Consider the following 21115-nt stretch of genomic DNA (forward strand, 5'->3'; position numbering starts at 1 on the left):
TGTACCTGAGCAGGTGACATCTTGACTCCATCGTGTGCTTTGCTCCTCGAGATTCCCTCTGCTTCTGACAGCCACTCTGGTCTTATTACTGTTATTATCATCATATTACTACCACTGCTGCTGCTGCTACTGTTCCTACTACTACTAGTCTAGTAGTAATGATAACAGTAATAATACTATGAGAAAGACAGATCAAAGTTTTGCTCCTTCCTCTACAGTGCCAGGGATTGAACCCAGGGCCTTAAGCATGCAGAGAAAGCACTCTACATTTGAGCCACCTCCCTACAGCGCTTAATTATTATTATTAATTTTATTGCCACCAGAGTTATTGCTAGGGTTTCGTGCCTGCAAAACAACTCCCCTGCTCCTTGTGGCCATTTTTTAAAGTGATTGAGACAGAGAAATTAAGGGGAAGGAGGAGATAGAGAGGGAGAGAGACACCTGCAATCCTGCTTCACCATTCGTACGCTTCCCTCCTGCAGTTGGTAATCAGGCTCTTGAACCTTGCTCCTTATGCACTGTAATGCCTGTGTTCTATTGGATGTGCTATCACCCTGTCCCTTAAAATATTTTTTAAAAAAACACACTATTAAAAAGTCAATTTTTGGGAGGTGTTGGAGTTAGAGTCCAAGACCTCCCCCATAAGAAGCTTGTGCTCTGCATAGAACCACATTGCCAGGTGAATGTTTCTCAGTCTTTGGAGTGTGTGTAGGGGTGGTTGGCTGGTGTCCTTGAAGCCCTAATGAAATCTATGGATTCTTTCCTTCTTCCTTCCTTTCTCTTTCTTTCTTTCTTTCTTTCTTTCTTTCTTTCTTTCTTTCTTTCTTTCTTTCTCCCTTTCTTTCTTCCTTTCTCTCTCCTTTTCTTTCCTTCTCTCTTTTTCTCCCATTCCTTCTCGCACCCTTCCTTCTTTCCTTTTCTCTTCCTTCCTTCCTTCACCTTCTCCTTCTTTCCTCCCTCCTTCCTCCCTTCCTTCTTTCCTTCTTTCCTCTCTTCCTTCTTTCCTTCCTCCCTTCCTTTCTTTCTTCCTTCCTTCCTTCTTTCCTTCCACCAGAGCACTGCTCAGATCTGGCTTATGGTGGTGCAAGTGACTAAAGTTAGGACTTCAGAGGGTTAGGCATTAAAGTCTTTTGCAGAAACATTATGCTATCTCCCCTGTCATATGGAATCTTTCTTTCTCCCCTAAGAAGACAGACTCCAAGCCAGCAGTCGGTATATAGTCCCTGTAAGTTCCTAGAATACTTGGGGTTAGGGCCGTGTACGAAGCCCTGAGCTCCTCTGGCACAGAACAGGGTCAGAGGGGGAGCAACCATGATGTGTTTGCTGAGCCTCTTCCCATGGTGAGACGGGGCCTGGGAGCTGTGCACTGACCCTGGTTTTCTGTTCCCTGGCTTCTTTCCTTTGTTCTTGCCCAGCACAGGAACCAGTGGTTGGTTGCAGGGTCACTGGAAGAGGAGCCCTATGTTGCCTACCCTTGAGGTGTGTGTGCGTGTGTGTGTGTGTGTGTGTGTGTATGTGTGTGTGTTTGTGCGTGTGAATGAAAATCCATACTCACAGGCTGTCTCGTCCAGCGCTGACAGTAGGACTGCTGTTGGGGCCTCTTGGTGCTTCTGCATCTGGCTGCGGATAGCAGTCACTTTCTCCTGCCAGGTACTCCCTACAAGCAAAGACAGCATGAGGACATGCCTACCCTTGGGCACTCTCTGCCCAGGAGGACTCTGTTGCGGTGAGCAAGTACCATGTCTTTAAGCACATCAGAACCAGGGCTGAGGAGACAGAGTAATGGCTCTGCAAAAGACACAGGTTCAGTCTCCAGCACCACCATAAACCAGAGCTGAACAGTGGTCTAGTCAGTCCACCTCTCTCTCTCTCCCTCTCATTAAAAAATAAAAAAAAAAAATACAAAAAAGAGAGATTAGCAGAACCAGAGGCCAAGCAAATGGAGCATCTAGTTGAGGGCACATGTTACCTATCATGCATAGGACCAGGGTTCAAGCCCCCATTTCCAAACTCCAGGGAAGTATGTATGTATGTATGTATGTATGTATGTATGTATCTATATCTTCTCAGTTACTCTGTCTTAGCTAATTAAAATAAAAAAGAAAGAGAAAAAAAAAGGAAGAAATGGATGCTGGGAGCTGTGGATCTATAGTGCTAGCACTGAGACCTAGTGATAACTGGTGGCAAAAATGAAATGAAATGAAATGAAATAAAATAAAATCAGAAGAACATTTTTTTCCTGTCACATTCTATTAGAAACATTTTTTCAGATTTTTTCTTTCATCTGATAAGACACAGAGAAATTGACAAGGGAAGGGGAGATAGGAGGGAGAGAAGAAAGAGAGACACCCGTAGCACTGCTTCACTGTTATCAAAACTTCCCTTCTGCAGGTAGGAACCAGATGTTTGAATCTGGGCCCCTGTGCGGAGTAACATGTGCACTCTACCAGGTGTGAAACCACTTGACCCCATCCATTTTTTATGACCAGAAAATATAGAAAAGTGTAGTAGTAGTTCATGAAGGTGTCATTAAATGCAGATATTAATACAGAAGAATATATATATCTGCTTCCAGGGTTATCTCTGGGGCTCAGTGCTGGGACTACGAATCTACTACTCGTGGTAGCCATCTTTTCCATTTTATTGGATAAGACAGAGAGAAATTAAGAAAGGAGGGGGAGATAGAGAGGGAGAGAGAAAGACAGACACCTGCAGACATGCTTCACCACTTGTGAAGCTTCTCCCTGCAGGTGGGGAGCAGGGGCTCAAACCCAGATCCTTGGTAGGCACTTAACTGGGTGCACCACAACCCAGCTCCCCAGAAGAAAATTAATTTTTTTAATTTTTTAATTTTTGAATAACACTATGTTACAAGATTGTAAAATTATAGTGTATAGTTCCACACTACACCTACCACCAAAGTTCTTTTTAAAATTTTATTTATTTCAGTAACAAAAATAAAATATACTCCTATTACTTACCACCCATGACATTTCTTAACGAAACACAAAAAAATACAAGGATTTACACTCTAACAAGTATGGGGGGTTACAGATACTTGACACACACACACACACACACACACACACACACACACACACACACACACACACACTGGTGGTCCTGTGGAGTCCCTGCAGTAAGTGATCATTCTCTAGAACTTTCACTCTAGTCTTTTTCTCTCCCCAACAGATCACCTTGTCAGGTGTCACATTCTTATTTGTATAGTCATAAGGAACATGGGCTCCAGGTTCAAATCCTGGCTCTCCCACTATGAGCTGCGGGATCTTGGGCTGATCACTTAGTCCTTTCATGTCTTGTTGATGCACACATGAGAAGGGGGATTGATTTTGTTAATAGTATCTGACTTAGTAGAGTTGGTTAAAAAAACCATTTATTAATTTACTAATCTTTTATGAGAGAGAGGATCAGAATACTTACTGCTCAACTCTGGCATTCTAGGGATTGAACCTGCAATGGCATCTCAGTCTACTTTAAGTTTAGTAGAAATTTCTGATTAATTCATTCTACCATAAGCATTTACAGAAGCCAGAACTCCCACCTTCTGCACCCTGCAAAAGAACTTTGGTTTATACTCCCAGAGGGGTAATGATAGGGGAAGTGAACTGTTCCACTAGGACCTGAAGCATTTGTCACCAGAAATCTTGTTTTTATGCCATCAATAAATGGGAAGTGACTCTGGAAAACACGAGAGGAAGCCAGGCACTGTTTCTCTTATCTAAGGGAGAAGAGGAAAAAAGGAAGGACATCTAGAAGTAGTAACAGGTGTAGGAATGACTTAGAAAGGAAGTGAAGGCAGGACCTTTAAAAGAAAAATGGGGAGGAGGGGGAATATATATAATCAGTCCATACCAGTAACCTTAGGAGAACTACAACAGTTTCTAGTGGAGGAGATGATGACACAGAACTCTGGTGATGGGAACCATATGGAAGGAAATATACCCCTAATATCTTACAATTTTTGTAAGTCAATATTAAATCACTAATAAAAATAAACAAGTAAAAACAAAACAAACAAAAAACAAAATAAATTTGGTTTGGGGTCAGATGGTGGCACATCTGGTTGAGCTCACATATTGCAATATGCTAGGACCTGGGTTCGAATCCTTAGTCCCCACCTGCAGGGGAAAATCTTTGTGAGTGGTGAAGCAGTGTTGCAGGTGTCTCTCTATCATCCCCCTTTCCTCTCAATTTCTGGCTGTCTCTAGCCAATAAATAAAGATAATAAAAAATAAAATTTCTGATCAACAAATATACAAGCAGAACAGACATGAAGAAGGCAGCTATCCACCCTGCAGTAGCCTCAGTGCATACTAATCCATAGATAAGATATGTGTGCATGGCTTTAACCCTGTGTGTCCCACTCTACACTTAAGCATCCTAAGGCATCAAAGAGGTGAAATGATTTATCTGGGGTGCTATACTTGGTGAGGGGTTACACTGAGATTTGAACCCAGGTCTGATTGACTGTACAACCCACACTAAATCTGTGTAGTCACTGGACTTTCTAGCTACCAGTGTCCTTAAAGACTGACACAGAGCTGTCTTTTCTGGGTTGTTTAATCTTGCTTGGTTCAAAGACTTTAGGTTTCCTCTTTTATTCTTGTTCCCTGCATCGAAACAATCTGCCCCAGGCAGGACTGGGAATTTGCTGGCAGACGGTCATAATAAACATGAAGGCTCCTGGCTGGACTCTGAGATGAGGATAAATGGTTACTTCATGTCATTAGATAACTACAGAAAGACGTGAAACTCTTCAACAAGAGCCAGAGCTTTTGGGGAGGGGGGATGTATATTTTGGTGTGTGTATTGTGTGTTCCTGTCTGTTCGTGTGTGTGTGTGTGTGTGTGTGTGTGTGTGTGTGTGTGTGTGTGTGGTGAAGTAAATGTAGCACTCGTTGACTGTAAACTGTTAATCTCCCAATAAAGAAAAAATACATATTAAATTTTAAAAATGTGGCACTAAAACTACTTTCAAAGTGATTGATAAATTTAAATAGTGATTCAGTGATTGTAAGAAAACTCATAGGATTGTGCAACCACCACCATTACCTAATTCTAGAACATTCTCATCATCTCAAAAGGAAAACCTATAATCCTCAGGCACTCCCTCCCAGCCCCCCCCCCCAGCCCTGGCTCCTGGCAAGCAGGAATCTGTCCCTGTGGACTGGCCTCTGCTGAATAGTCCCTGCATATGCAGCCAGGCAATGCAGAGCTTTCCAGAACTGGCCTCTTTCACTTAGAATCATGATTCGTGGATGCGATTAGATTCTTGAAATAGTGCATGTGAGTAAATTAAAATTGCCTCCTGCAGACTCCTGTCTCTGAGTAGCCCACCTGTCGCATTTTGCTTTTTGTCCTCCCCCACCCTTTAAAACCCGTGGCTGCAGGGAAAGTCTCTCTGATCTCTGTAAGCTCAGAGATTCCATTATTGATCTTTCAAACACAGCTCAGGGTCCAGAAGGCTTTGCCTTAAAGATGAGTGATCTGCAAAGTCTCAGCTTCCTTCCCTTCCCTTGTGGGAAGTGACAAAACCTATGAAACTTCTCACTCCCACCTCCCCCCTCTCAAGACCTTCTCCTCAAATCCCTTCTCTTCCCAGCATAATTGCACTCCTTTATCTGAATGGGATGCATTCTACTTATGACTGAGTCGTACTGGAGAACAAGTTTCTCAACAACAAAACAAAACAACACAAAAACTGTCCAGAGGCAGGATGAAAGATCCTGTAAATTATATCCTAACAGATAAAGAAAAAATTGTACATGATTTGAAGTGGTTTCATCATACCTGCTATTTTGAAACTCCCCTCCTGCTCTGGGGATTTCATCCCAAACAAGAAGTACATGTGGACCCAAGTGTGGAAAGGGGCCTCTCAAGTTACTCAATATTCTGAGGAACCCCAGCCTGGTGGCCTGTTCAGAATTCCCTGGGAGGGACCTGATGACTTCCTGGATACTGATTCACAGTCAATAGTAGTCTGATGCCGGTTAGGCTTCAGCTTCTATGATTACAAGAATCAGAGTGTGCTATTCTTTTACGACATACTGAAATTGTGTCCAGATGACTGATGCTCGCGGAGTTGGGGTCAGTCAAGTTTCCTTTGTGGCCTGGCCAGAACTTGAACCTGAATGAATCGGTGCCACAGACAGACCTTGAATCTTATTATTTACTTCCTCTTGGTCTCTCTGGGCCTGCTTGGCCTCGGCTTATCTCACATCTAAATTCCTCACCAGTGGCCCCATTGGGGTTGGAAAACTTGAAACTGGTTTCTGTGACCAGTATGCCATTTTCTCTCTTGAAAGGGGTGTCTCTCCCCCGACCCCCCTGCATCTTTCTCAGACTCTCTGGTTCTCTCTCTTTCTGTTTCTTGTTATAAATCCTAATGTTCTTTATCCTAACATTTTCTTTCTTTTTTAAAAAAGAATTTATTTTTATTCATGAGAAAGATAGGAGGAGAGAAAGAACCAGATATCACTCTGGTACATATGCTGCCAGGGATCATACTCGGGACATCATGGTTGGGAACCCGATGTTTTATCCATTATGCCACCTCCCAGACCACTGTTCTAACATTTTCTAACAGACTTTTGAATCCTAACTCTTTGAGGGGGGAAGTCCCCAAATCTCATTCTAAACAAACATCCCAGGTGAACCAGTTTGGATGCACAGGAAGGTTTGGACCCCATCTTTAAAATATCTTCAACACAACTTTTCTTTTCTTCTTTTTCTCTCTCTCTTTTTAAAATTTCTTTATTGGGGGATTAATGTTTTACATTTGACAGTAAATACAATAGTTTGTGCATGCATAATATTTCTCAGTTTTCCATATAACAATACAACCCTCTTTAGGTCCTCTGTCATCCTTCTTGGACCTGTATTCTCCCACCCACCCACCCACCCCAGAGTCTTTTACTTTGGTGCTATACGACAACAACTTTTCATTTTATAGCCAGAACACTGCTTAGTTCTGGCTTATGGTGGTGCAAGGAATTGAACCTGGAACTTTGGAGCCTCAGGCATGAAAATCTTTTTTTTTTTTTTTTTTTTGCAGAACCATTATGCTATCTCCCTCCCTCCTCCTTCACTGTCACATTTTGGAAAGAATTTTACAGCCAAAGGAGCAGCAATTGAGGACCCACATGGCCACAAGTTGGGGACTATAACCTGTTTAGGAGATTACCTGTGAACTCCTCCTGCAGAGCGTAGATGGGCCCACTGGGAATGGGGGGCCTCTCTGGTCCCCACACCAGGTCCACAAGGTTGGTAGGGATGGACACCAGCTCTCTGTCAGAGTCTTGGAGGGCTGTGTTGTATCTCTCCCAGGAGGCTGCAGAGACGAAAAAGAGTCACTTGTCCCCACCCAGTGACACATCAGGACAAACTGTGAAGCAGGTAAAGTCAGTGCTTGCCCACTCTGTCTCTTGTTCGCCTCCTGTAATGCCTCTACTACATAACTACTATTGGGGTGCATTTTCTCTCTCTCTCTCTCTCTCTCTCTCTCTCTCTCTCTCTCTCTCAATGTGCTGTCTGGCAATAAAGCCAATACTTTGTGTTATAACCAATGCTACTGAACAGCCTTTCTGGTTCAGTTTTTTTTTTCTAACACATACTTCTTTATTTATTTAATGAGAGAGAGAGAGAGAGAGAGAGAGAGAGAGAGAGAGAGAGATGCTGAGACCAGAGCACTGCTCATCTCTGGCTTATTGTGGTGCTGAGGATTGAATCTAGGACCTCAGAACCTTGAGCATGAAAAGTCTTTTGTAGAATCATTATGCTGTCTCCTCAGCCCTGGCCTAGGTTTTGCTTTATGCTTTGAGAGGGTGACAAAAATCACCCCTCCACCATTCAGTCCCTTGGTGCTGTCCATGGTGCTCCTATATAGTACCAGAGATCAAACCTAGGGTCTCAAGTAAGGAATGTGCTTTTCCTGTGGAATGATCTCCTGTCCCTTCACTTCCGTCTTTCTTCTTTCTTTCTTTCTTTCTTTCTTTCTTTCTTTCTTTCTTTCTTTCTTTCTTTCACCATTTATTTTTATTTGATAGTATAAAGAGAAATTGGGAATGGTGGAGGAGATGGAGAGGGAGAGAGAAAGAGACACCTGCAGCCTTGCTTCACTGCATATGAAGTTTGCCCCACTGCAGTGGGCGCAGGGGACTGGGGACTTGAACTTGGGTTCTTGTACATGGTAATGTGTGCACTCAACCAGGTTCTTTTCTTTTTTAACTTAAAAAATTATTATCTTTATTTATTGGATAGAGACAGCCAGAAATGGAGGGGGTAGGGGAGATAGAGAGGCAGGGAGACAGAGAGACACCTATAGCACTGCTTCACCAGTCACAAAGCTTTCCCCCTGCAGGTGGGGACTGGGGCCTCAAAGCCCAGGTCCTTGAGTACTGTAACATGTGCGCTCAACCAAGTACACCACCACCCAATCCCTCTCCTTTTTACTTTCAAAACCTGATTGCCCTGAATCCAATCCCAGTCAATGGTCCAAGCTGGTCTTTGGAAGTGCCAGTGACTATGGGAGCTTCTTTTTGAAGATGTCCATTTGAATTGTGTCTCAACACCACAGCCCAAATGAAGGGTGCTGCCATTCAGGTTATTGCAAAGGCAGGCAAAGAAGCCAGTTCTGAAGCACAGGACTCTGAGTATATACTCATGAGGATGCTGCCCTTGGTGGCAGAGTTGCCAGAGGACCCAGGACTCCAGGAGTTCTAATCTTGGGAGACAGGGGCTGTGCTTTTTCATTCAGAATCCTCAACTCCTTTGAGCCTTCCAAGTGGCCTTCCAGAAGAGTCCTCTTGAATGATTCTAGTGCCCTATTTGACAGAGTTCCAGGCACCAAGGATGGTCCTGGGTTCAAGAACATCCTGGTCTATTTATCCACTAGATCTCATGCTGTTATATTGTACCCACTAGACTGATTGTGCCTTTAAAATAATTTGGGTTCAGGGGCCAGGAGATAACTCACCTGGTAGAATGTACAACTTACCATGTAAGAGATCCTGAGTTTGAGCCCTGGCACCACATTGGAGCACCACGGCATGAAGGGAAGCTCCATGGATGGTGGAGTGACACTGTGGTATCTTTCTCCCTCCCTCCTTCCTTCCCTCCCTCCCTCATTCCTATCTATCTAAAGTGAGAATAATAAGCAGTTGGTGGACAAGAACGGTAGAATCATACATGTGTAAGGCCACAGCGCGACATTAAGAAGACATTAAATAATCTGCAATCATTTGGGGGGGTATTTTATTACACAGCCCATGAATCCATCCTTGTCACTGACTCTTCTGTAATCACAAGTTCAAACCCTTCAGTCTTTTGCATTACCTTGCCCTTGCCTTTTTTCACTGAGTGTGTGGTGTGTGTGTGTGTGGGGGGTGTAGCAGTCCTTATTGGTGTGGACAAAAGGACAGATGGACAGAAGGGCAGATGGCACTTACCAATGGAGTGGAGGAAGGGGTCAAAGCCCACGAGCCCTCTAGAAGGAGTCTCATCAAGGATCCAGGTGTCAATAGAAGAGGTGCCAACTGAGGGACAGACACAAAATTCACTTGAGATCCTTTCCAGATCCTGCTGTGCATGCCCTCCTTGACATAACCCTTGAAATTCCTATACTTCCCACAGGGGCCTGCATGCCTTGCATGCCCCACCTCCCTCCAGAATCTTCTCCAGCTTAGTCCTTTTACCTTGCCCATGGAGCTCCCAGTTGCAGTCCATCTGCTGCTTAGCCTGAGTCCAGTAGCGGCTGTCAGTCCAGAGAGCAGCCTTTGTCATAGTCACCACCGCGGTCCCTGAGGCAGAACAGCGTGACATGGAGGGGCGGGAGAAGGCCAGGAGGGCCTGTGTTAGGGCTGGCTCTGAGGTTGGCTCCAAGGACCTCTGGAAAAAGTGGCTCTCCTTGCCAGAAGTGAGGCAAGAGTTTTTCAAGAGAGCTGCTGGGTGTGTGTGGAGGGCAGGGCAGGGGTAGTTGAAGGGGTAGCCTGGGGCAGCACTTCTGCTTTACTCTGAGGGACATTAGGGCCTTTAATGGGAGAAACGGGGTCCACACTTCACCCTCCCAGACTGGCAATGACACACAGAGGTGCTTGCAGGAAAGATGGGAGTCGGCACCTAGACTTGGTGGCTGATCCAACAATCACAGAGCCAGGGGGTTGGCTGAGGACAGGCAAAGAGAAGGGTTCAGGATGGGTGAGGCAAGCTGGCTTGGAAGTCAGGGGAGGAATGTTTCCAGAGTGGCAAGGGAGAGTGGGAGAGAGACAACATAATGGTTCTGTCAATGAGTTTCATTCCTGAAGGCTTCAAGGCCCCAAGATCCATTCCTAGTACCACCATAAGCCAGAGCTGAGCCATGCTCTGGTAAAATAAATAATAAGAATGATGGGGGGCCACAAAGTGGCATACATGGTGGAGAGCACACATCAGTCTGAAAGGACTGGGGTTCAAGCCTCCATTCCCACCCATGGGAGGGGGTATGTTTCGTGAGTGGTGGAGCAGTGCTGTTTCTTTTTCTCCCTGTTCTCTCTCAATTTCTGTCTTTATCCAAAATAAACAAATAAATAAAAATATTTATAACAATTAATTAAGAAAAATAAACAATGGCAAGGGATGCTTGCATATTCATTCAAGTGGCCAGGATTGGGGGGGTGGGGTGGGCATGTGTCAGAAACTGGGAGTCTACAGAGCCTTCATATCTGTGCCTCTCTTGGTCTCATAAAGTGATCGTTGTCCCTTTGGGGACTGGCCAACTCTCAGGCTTCTGGAAAAGTCATGATGTGGTGTTTTTTTTTTTTTTTTTTTTTCTATGCAAAAATGTGTCATGGCAACCCAGTACAACTCTATACCCAAGTGAGACATTGTGGGAAGGGAGTCAGCGGACCCCCTAGTGGCCATGTGTGGAAGCAGTAACTGATCCAGAAATGGAGGCCTGGTCTGGCTGGGAAAGAGGTGGAGAGTCAATAAGGTGGAGAGTCAAGAAGGATGCCACCCAGCTCCCACAGAAGTGTGGACAGTGGTCTGTGTGATATGTCCCCAGGGAAGCTAATGGAGCACCTGCCTGGTGACCCATTTGGGTGGTAAAGTGAAAGAGAAACTCAAGGACCTTGGGTCACTAGGTCCTGGGGACTCAGCTCCTGGGAACAAGCCACATCAGGGGCCTTGTGACCACCTCTTGATCTACCAGTGATGCAACGAGGGCTGGGTAGTGGCTGTCACCTGCAGACCCTGTGAAACCTGTCATCCACATGCGCCTCTTATCATGCTCTCCGATGTACTCGCTCTAGGAAATCAACAACATGGTTAGCCTTTTTCTTGAGTCACACCCACAGAAAGCATTCTAGCCACATCCCAGTTCTCCTTGTCTACTCAGATTCAGCCAAAGTGCTCCTGACACCTCTACTGGGAAACCCTCTGGAATTCCTCTAGCTCTCAAGACCTTCCTTCCCCTCCAGCAACTCTTAATCTCTGGAAATACACAGTCCAGCACTGGAATGTTCTACAACAGAATCCTTGCTTCCCTGGGCAGGACACAAATCCTTCGCAGTGTGGGGTGAAGTTTTTTGGTTCTTCTGGATTTTTCTCTCCAGCAGCTCCCCCCCCCCAACCACCGAGTCTAGCACAATACACCAGGTCCATCCCTATAAACTCACAAAGAGGACTTTATACACATCAATATACTTTGTTCTTCACAATGAACAAATATAATTCATGTCAATTCTGCAGAGGAGGAAACCAAGCCTCAGAGACGTTCATTAATACACTTGCTCAAGACTTTTAAGCCTTCCATGCAAGTGTCAAAAAAAGAATCCAAGTAATCTCTTGGACACCCAGCATGCCTTCTCTTCCCACTGGACTGGTGCTGAGAAGGTAGATAGTGGGGCCATGGAATCAGAGGTAGAAAAGGGTTTAATGAGTCAGAGTAGGAGGATCTGTTTGAGGGAGAAGTTGTCTCCTGCTCCCTCCTCCTCCTCCTCTTTAACTTATTCAAATCCCCATATTTCAGGACTCCAGATGGTTTCAAGGTTCTATTTTTTATGTTTCCAGAAGGACTGGGCTGGAAAGGAACTTTGGGCTTTCCAAATTTAATCACCAGTCTACTTTCTGGCCTCGGAGGCCAGGTACCCTGAGTACTCATTCTGGACCTGCCATCTAGAAATGGATCAAAACTAACTCTCAAGTTGCTTCTAAATGTCATTGCTTGATATCTGAGCATACTTCCTGTTCTATGGAAAGGAGAAGATGTTTTCAGTTGTCCTAAAACTCCCATCTCAGCACCCCATTTCCCTCTCCTTTTTGGAGACTCCTTCCTCTCCCTCATGGGCTGAGTCTGAACAGTGGCCTGCTGGTGGCGAGTTCTCAGAGGGCAGTAGAGGGGCGGGGCCAGGGAGATGTCCTCACCATGTGGGCATCCGTATCTGGGATGATGTAGGCAGAGAGGTTCTGGGTGAGCATCACCTGGCGAAGGGCTGAGAGCTGCACTGTGGTGTTGACTGCAGTCACTGGAAGGTACTGACAGGCGACAGGGAGGCAGCAAGACACACAGACACACATTGCTTAGAGAAAAATGAAGTCAGGGTCCCCAGTTTTCAGAGAGGTCTCTGACCTCTATTGTTGCAGGGTTGGCAGATGGGGAGGCTGGGCTTGTCCGGAGGAGGATGGGGTTCGTGTGATTCTGGGATAATTCAGACTTCAGTTCCTGGGCTGAGCAGAGCTGAAGATGTTGAGCTTGGAGAGGGACCCTTTGTGACAGTGATAGGACCTGACTCTGGTATGGGGGTGAATGAGAGCTGTGTGGGGCCTCCGAGTCCAGGAACTCCACCAAGTCATGGAACTATGCTTTTCTGAACACCTAGGTGTACAGTTGTCAAACTTAGCAAATAAAAACATGGTGCACTGTGGCCTGGGAGGTGGTGTCATGGATGGAGCATTGGTCTCTTGGGCATGAGGTCTTGCAATTGATTCCCAGCACAGTATGTGTCAGAGTCATGCTCTGGTGCTCTCACTTTCTCACTAACAAGGAAAATCTATCTTAATAATATATATCTTAAGTAAATAATATATATATTAAATAAATAATAAATAATATATAAATAATAATAAATAATATATATCTTAAGTAAAATATATCTTAATAATTAAATTAAAGGGAGTCGGGCAATAGCGCAGAGGGTTAAGCACACACGAAGCTCAAGGACCGGCGTAAGGATCCCGGTTCTAGCCCCCAGCTCCCCACCTGCAGGGGAGTCACTTCACAGGCAGTGAAACAGATCTGCAGTTGTCTATCTTTCTCTCCCCCTCTTCTGTCTTCCCCTCCTCTCTCTATTTCTCTTTGTCCTATCCAATGTCAGCAATGACAACAGTAGTGATAACCACAACAATGATAAACAAAAAAAAAACAAGGGTAACGAAAGGGGAAAACAATGGTCTACAAGAGCAGTGGACTCGTGGTGCAGGCACCGAGCCCTGGCAATAACCCTGGCAATAACCCTGGAGGCAAAAAAAAAATTAAGTTAAAGGGGCCAGGTGGTGGCCCACCTGGTTGAATGCCCGTGTTGCAGTGTGCAAGGACCTGGGTTCAAGCCCCTGGTCTTGTCTGCAAGGGCAAAGCTTCACAAGTGGTGAACCACTGCTGTTTCTCCCTGTCTCCCTCCTCCCTCTCAATTTCTGGATGGCTCCCAGAACTTATAATTAATAAATAAAGATAATAAAAATATAAAAAAAACTAAATTAAAAAGAAGGTGGTTCAGTGGTAGCATTCTGAACTTAGAAGCATGAAGTTCTGAGTTCAGTTCATCCCTAGTATCACATATGCCAGTGATATTCCAATCTATTCTCTCTCCCTCTCAGTGAAATTAATCTTAAAAATCAGTCAAACAAGCAAACAAAAACACACAGGAGCCCCTTGCCCAGCAAATTTAGCTGAAATTAGAGTTTTAGCTAAACAAGAAACAAGGTTTTCATATAAATTTGTCCCATACAAAATATCTGAGACATACTTTAAAAATTTTTTTATATTTATTTATTATTTATTTTCCCTTTTGTTGCCCTTGTTGTCTTATTGTTGCAGTTATTATTGATGTCGTCGTTCTGGATAGGACAGAGAGAAATGGAGAGAAGAAGGGGAAGACAGAGAGGGGGAGAGAAAGACACTTGCAGACCTGCTTCATCGCCTGTGAAGCGACTCCCCTGCAGGTGGGGAGCCAGGGGCTCGAACTGGGATCCTTAGGCCGGTCCTTGCACTTTGCGCCACGTGTGCTTAGCCTGCTGTGCTACAGCCTGACTCCTGAGACATTCTTATACTAAAGATAGTCACTACGGAAACTTCAGATGTAACTGAGCAGCCTTGGTATCAGCTGGTAATCCTACCGTGAGGACTCATTCAAGTTTCCATTCACTGGCCCCAGATGGCAGTGGAAAAGGAATGAGTCCCCCACCCACCCACCCCTGAAGTTAGGAACATAGTTCAGCAAGATACTTTCCAAATCAGCTATTTATTTATTTATTTTATGAGAGAAATGAAGAAAAAGAGAGAGAGAGAGAGAGAGAAGAGCACTGCTCATCTCTGATTTATGGTAGTGCTGGGAATTAAACCTGGGGCCTAAGAGCCTTAGGCATGAAATTCTTTTTTAAAATTAATTAATTATTATTGGATATATATATAGAGAGAGAGAAATTGAGAGGGGAGGGGAGATAGAGAAGGAGAGAGACAGAGAGACACCTGCAACCCTGCTTCACCATTCGTAAAGCTTTCCCCCTGCAGGTGGGGACCAGGGGCTTGAACCTGGGACCTTGCGCATGGTAATGTGTACTCTTAACCAGGTTTGCAACTACCTGGTCCCATGAAAGTTTTTTTGAATAATCATTGTGCTGTCTCTCCAGCTTATTATTTATTTAAAGTGGGTTTTTTCCTCTTAAAGTAAAAGTGAGTTTTGGGTTTCATTTTTGGTTTCTACTAAACATTCTCTTCATGTTTGATACTATTGTTTCTTTTAAAATTATCTTTATTTATTTATTGGATAGAGACAGCTAGAAATGGAGAGGGAATGGGGATGTAGAGAGGGAGAGAGACAGAAAGATATCTGTAGCACTGCTTCACAACTCGCAAAGCTTTCCTACTGCAGGTGGGGACTGGGGGTTCAAACCTGGATCCTTGTGCTCTGTAATGTGAGTGCTTAACCAGATGCTCTACCACCTGGCTCCTGGCATTTGTTTTAGTTCCAAGCAATATGGTTGGTCCACCCTACCTGCTTTGGCCCTATGGTCTCATCAAGTCCCCACTGCAGGCAAATGGCTGCCTTTAGTGAACTGCTGGCCTACAGCTCTAGCCTTTTGCCCCTTGCTTGCCTGAAAAGGCATTTAGACCCACTCTCAGTGAAGAAAGAATTAGTTTCAGAATGTTTCCCATCAGTTTCAGGATGCTGAACCTTTTCCTATCCACACACTTAGGGCTTAGCTCTTCTAGCCTAGTCTTCCTCCTTCCTTTACTTCTTCCTTCAGAATGATTGTTTTTTTCCCTCCTGTCTTCCTCCCAACACAGGCTTAACTTAAGACAAATACTAGCTGGGAGGCACTAGCCCTCTTGTCCTCCCTTCTCCCTTCTCTGCCTGATTCGGAAGTAGATTGCTGAGGGTAAGGAAAGGGTGGGGCAATGCCAGACTCCTGAGACTGTGCTTCCACCTGCCCAGGTGGGATGTTAATCAGAAATAGGGTACCCAAGTGGTGGGAGGAGAGGGCTGGGAAGGTCATCAAAGGGACAAGGCAGAGCCAGGTTCTCACCGGTGGGTTGATTGAACAGTTTCTTACATCCTGTCTTCCAAGGTCTACTGGGTTTGGGTGACCCCAAGTGCAAACTAGAAATGAAGAGAAAAGTCCAGGGTAAGTTGGAGACCAGATAATTCCTAAAAAGCACAGGGCAACCTTCTCTCCTATTCTTTCCATGTCCCTGCAGGGAGTCTATCCTTTGAAGCACGGAAGCTGTCCAACTCTACTTGAGGATAAAAATAATTACATTTCATAGAAATCAGGCTGAATTGGATGGCACCCTGGGTCACAATCAACAAAACTGGTTTCATCGACAAGTGATTGCCACTTTGGATGGGTTTTAATGCTCATTAAATCCATTTTTCCCCTTTTATAATCTAATTGGGTCTTTTCAGGGTCTACTGAACTGGATAAGTTGTGTGTAAATTAAATTTCTGTAATCAAGTTTTCTTTGAAATGCTCTGGAGGCTCTCAGTAAATAATCACCCCACCTTCATTTTACTCTTCTATAAATCTAATTTTTGTATATACTGGCTTTACTTAAATTTAAGGCCCATTTGTACTGTTTCTTACAATCTGAATCTCTGCCTATCATTATAGGGTTGTTTTTATATATGTAAGGCCAGCAACCCCGGCTCTACATCGTGATTTGGTGGTGAAAGGTGAGTTAGCATTTAAAGAGTTTCTACTGTATGCCAAACATTGGATTCAGCAAGCTTGGGCATGTCCACAGTCCTGCATGGTGTGGGTTCTTGTCTACTCTCCACAGAGAAGGAGAATGAGGCCCCCAAAGGGCTTGGTAACACACCCAAGTTTTCTCCCAGGTGAGGCAGTATAAATGAGTCAGGAGGGAGCACCCATGGCCACTGCCATGTCAGAGAGAAACCAGAGGAGCTCATGGAATACAAGATTGACCACTGCCTTAAGGTCCAAGTGGTAAACAAAAACTGGAAGAAGCCACTGGAAACAAGATGGCAACTAAGCCCTGGGAGGTGATGCAGTAGACAAAGTGTTGGACTCTCAAGTATGAGGTTCTGAGTTCCATTCCCAGTATTGCATGTAATATTCTTTTTCACAAACTAGATGTTGACTGAAATGTCCCCTACATGACCTTGAGCCTCATACTGTCATTAGAATAAAATATTCATAACAAGTGAGAGGAGACCAGTCATGCACCTGGTACCATGACAGTCTTCAAATAAACAAGTATGGTCAGAAAGAGGATCATGGATTCCAGGAAAACTCCACCTTTTCTAGTTATTTCATTCCCATCTCAGGCCCTAATGAATAAGGACCCAGTCTTTCTTAAGAATGTCCCACCTGGGAGTCAGGCGGTAGCGCAGCGGGTTAAGCACAGGTGGCGCCAAACGCAAGGATCAGCGAAAGGATCCCGGTTTGAGCCCCCGGCTCCCCACCTGCAGGGGAGTCGCTTCACAGGCGGTGAAGCAGGTCTGCAGGTGTCTGTCTTTCTCTCCTCTTCTCTGTCTTCCCCTCCTCTCTCCATTTCTCTCTGTCCTATCCAACAACAATGACATAGATAATAACTACAACAATAAAACAAGGGCAACAAAAGGGAATAAATAAATAAATATAAAAATAATAAAAAAATATTTAAAAAAAAAGAATGTCCCACCTATCTCAACCACACTCCCTCCCATATAAACTAAAACTCCAAAACCAGCAACTTATTGACCACAGAACATGCCTAGGAACTCTTCTCTGACTGTCTACTTTTGCTTTTTTTCCCTTCCAATAAAACCATTCTACCACTACTGTTGACTTTGTCCCTGAATCTTTTTGGACTCTGACAAAAATCTATTCCTGGGTTCAAGACACTTTCCTTCATCTCTCTGGACCTATATCGTGGTGTTTGATATAACAAGAAGAAATGGTAAAGCAGTGATTTGAACCTAGGCCAACGAACAAACCAAAACAAAGAAGAAGGAGGAGGAGGAGGAGGAAGAGGGGGGGGGAGGAGGAGGAGGAGGAGGAGGAGGAGAAGGATAAGGAGGAGAAGAAGAAGAAGAAGAAGAAGAAGAAGAAGAAGAAGAAGAAGAAGGAGGAGGAGGAGGAGGAGGAGGAGGAGGAGAAGGAGAAGGAGAAGGAGAAGGAGAAGGAGAAGGAGAAGGAGAAGAAGAAGTAGGAGAAGAGGAAAAAAAAAACATAGAAAGCTGGTGATACGGAAGGAAGAGTGGATGGAGATTTTGTTCCCAGTGTAGGCTTTGCTCCAAATTTAGTGTGACACAAGGAGAGCCCCCAGTTTTTACTGAGTGGATGATTTCTGAGTGTCCACTGTGTATAAGGTACTGAAGTAGGTCTGAAAACTCTCTACTTTCCTGCCCTCAAGCTCAGTGGCCTTTGATACTTCTTCCCTCCAGTCCCCTGAGTTTTAGGGGCATCAGCCCCCCAGAAGTCTATAAATACCCGAGAGTGAGATCTTGATTTTCCCCTTTCAAGTGGGCTGATTAAGAGATGAAAGGAAGTTAAGTGGGATCCAGCAGTATGAATATTCTTCCCCACTGCCTTGGTCTCATAAACTCAGCCAGGAGATGAGACAATTAATGTCTCACACATGACCTTGACCCCTCAGCCATCTCCTTAACCCCATTTTTTTATGAGCAGTAAGAAGACCCAGAGAGAGAGACACACAAAGATCAAAGAATCATTCTATCATCCATGGAGCTCTACTAGCTTTGTCTTTCTACTATAACACCAGTCAGCTCTGATTATTTATGGCCTCTGGGGTTGAACCTGGGACATCTTGCATGCACACTCTCCTTGCTTTTTGTTTGTCTTGGTCTCTGTTTCATGCAGTGATGGGAAGAACTCAGGGCCTCACACATGCAAGAAATGTGCTCTACTATTAGGTCACCTTCACAGTCCAATTACTTTGAGAGAGGTACTAGAGCAATGCCATGATTTCCATGGAGTTTTGCTTAGTCTATCTTCATTGCTCTTTCATTGATCGAAGCCAGGGACCCAGAGATGCCAGGCATACTCTCCACCACTGAACCAGCTCCCCAGCCCAATTTCTATTTTGTGTGTGTGTGTGTGTGTGTGTGTGAGAGAGAGAGAGAGAGAGAGACAGAGAGAGACAGAGAGACAGAGACAGAGAGGCAGAGAGAGGAAGGGGATTGATGGTGGCACACCTGGTTAAGTGCATATATTACCAGGCATAAGGACCCAGGTTCAAGCCCCCAGTCTCCACCTGCAAAGAGGAAAGCTTCACAAGCTGTGAAGCAGTGCTGCAGTCTCTCTCTCTCTCTCTCTCCCCCTTTCTATGTCCCCCCTCCTCAATTTCTTTCTATTCTACCACATAAAATAAATAAAATTTTAAAAAATTAGAGAGAGAGGCCAAAGTTTTGGCCTACCATCTATGGAATTCTACTTGTTCTGTCTTATGTGGTGCCAGGGACCCACACATCCAAGGCACATCTTGTACCACTAAGTTAGCTCCTTGGCCCCAAACCCAATGTGTTGATTAAGAAAACGAATCCCCATTTCTGTAGAGAACAATCTGTGGCAAAGTCCTGGCATAGAGACATGAGTATAATGAATGGGACAAGCCATCCAATGTCCCTCTGGACACCCTGATCTGCTGGTGCCTGAAGTTCGCCAAGACAGAAGAAGTCATCCTGTGATATCTGGCACAGTGCCTGGCACAGGGCAGGTGCTTGGGAACTGGACCCAGGATAAATGAGCAGGGGGTGCTGCTGCAAAGGGTGCCAAGGGAAGGGAGACCACTCTAATGCTAAGCCTGACCCCTAGTTGTGACCGTAGAGGACAGATAGGGCCCTGCCTCATGAATGACAGAAAACATACATTATATAGATTCCTTTCCTTCAAGCCTTCTTCCAGCCTTATTCCTGACCTTGACAGCCGAGTCTATCCTTTCTTTGCTCCTTGCTGTACTGGTACTGACCAGTCTTAGCATAAATCCTGTTGATTTGGTTTCCAAAGAATCCCCTATCCCTGATAGGGGATCCGACTTCCTCATCCCCCACCCCAACTGATCATCCCCCCCTCCAACCTTCAGCAAGAGGTGATTTCAGGAGGCATAGGCATCTTCCCGCTCTTGCCTCCTCCCCTCTCCGTGATTTTCCATTTGCTGACCTCTCACTTTGCTCGGTGGATCTATGTCCTCAGCTGTCTCACACACGCCAGTCCCCTTCTCACCCTCAAAGGCCTTGTTTTGCTGTAGTCTTTGAATAAAGTCTTCCTGGCCCTTTCAACAAGTGCCAGAATCATTTTTCTTTCTTTCTTTTTAAAACAGGTGGCGATGGAAAGCTGCCAAAGTAGACTTGTCCTGAGTCTTGGGGGTAAGAGGAGGGGGCAAGGACTGGCACTGTGGTTTCTCTTCCTCAAAACAGCCTGGAGGTAGAGACCAAGAGAATTCTAGGATCCAGTCCTGATACCAACCCTTCCAGAGCCCAGAGGGGAGAGGCCAGAGCTGCCCTCTGACTGGGGAGGTGCCCTTCCAGCGCAGGAGGGACAGACAGGGACACACATACCACAGGTGAGGATAAGCCAGGTACAGCAACCCCAACTGGTGCAGGCTCGGGCCATGGGATCTCCAGACTCTGGTGCAGGGAGGCTGGATGGGACAGGGGAGACAGGGCAGAGCTGTGTTTCTTGTCTTCTTCCAGGTCTTTCTGGGGCAGGAGCAGTCAGGCTCTGAGGACTGGCAGCTAGATGGAGTGTCCCCTGGGGTCTCTTATATTTGAGGACTTTGAAGGAGGGTGGAGGAGTTCTGGCTGCCCCAGGCAGCTCTGTGGCCTCCCAGCCTCAAGGAATGAGGTGTGATCCATCCCTGGGCAGAGTCCAGAGCCCCTGGGCAGGTCCAAAGATCCTTGAGCTCTAGGAGCTGCAGCTGGTCTCAATCAGCCCGCCTCCCCCAACCCCTCCACAGCAACCAGACTCCCCAGCTCTGTCCCCCTCTCTCTAGCAAGCTGTTTCCTATTAGGCTCCCCACCCAGAACTCTGGCTCTAGCCCTGCTTATGCTTAGAGATAGATGTTTACCCTGCTTCCTCCTGCTCTCCCTCCCTCTCCCTTCCCCCCTTCTCCTCCTTCAAGCTGGAAAGTCACAGATTAAAAAACAAAAGGTATTCTGTCCCCCCCAACATGGGGAGCACCCCCCTGGGGGGAAGTTGCTCAGAGCTGTAGAGGTGCTTTTACCAGCTGGGGTGAGTCTTCTCAGAAGAGGCGCCCTCCCCTCAGTGAAATAGCTCACTTGGAGAGTAAGTCTGCTCTGCTTTGCCATGTGCATGACCCAGGTTCTAGCCCAGTCCCCAGTGCATTAAAAAAAACTTGAATGCTGTGCTGTCTGCCTCCC

At 45.4% G+C, this 21115-nt stretch overlaps 1 protein-coding gene across 1 annotated transcript in view; it reads right to left on the reverse strand.

Annotated features, from left to right (window-relative positions):
• XPNPEP2 (X-prolyl aminopeptidase 2) overlaps nucleotides 1-20704 on the reverse strand; it is a 41556-nt gene extending 20852 nt beyond the window's left edge. The window contains exons 1-8 of the mRNA XM_007527647.3: nucleotides 20294-20704; nucleotides 15798-15871; nucleotides 12420-12530; nucleotides 11238-11301; nucleotides 9713-9817; nucleotides 9467-9553; nucleotides 7204-7350; nucleotides 1556-1657 (exon numbers count right to left, since the gene is read on the reverse strand). Coding sequence (XP_007527709.1) covers nucleotides 1556-1657; nucleotides 7204-7350; nucleotides 9467-9553; nucleotides 9713-9817; nucleotides 11238-11301; nucleotides 12420-12530; nucleotides 15798-15871; nucleotides 20294-20348 — 745 coding nt within the window. The 5' untranslated portion in view covers nucleotides 20349-20704. The remainder of the gene's footprint in view (nucleotides 1-1555; nucleotides 1658-7203; nucleotides 7351-9466; nucleotides 9554-9712; nucleotides 9818-11237; nucleotides 11302-12419; nucleotides 12531-15797; nucleotides 15872-20293) is intronic.
• Between the last annotated feature and the right edge of the window lie 411 nt (nucleotides 20705-21115).

This window comes from Erinaceus europaeus, chromosome X (assembly GCF_950295315.1).
Source record: "Erinaceus europaeus chromosome X, mEriEur2.1, whole genome shotgun sequence".
NCBI classification, from domain to species: domain Eukaryota; kingdom Metazoa; phylum Chordata; class Mammalia; order Eulipotyphla; family Erinaceidae; genus Erinaceus; species Erinaceus europaeus.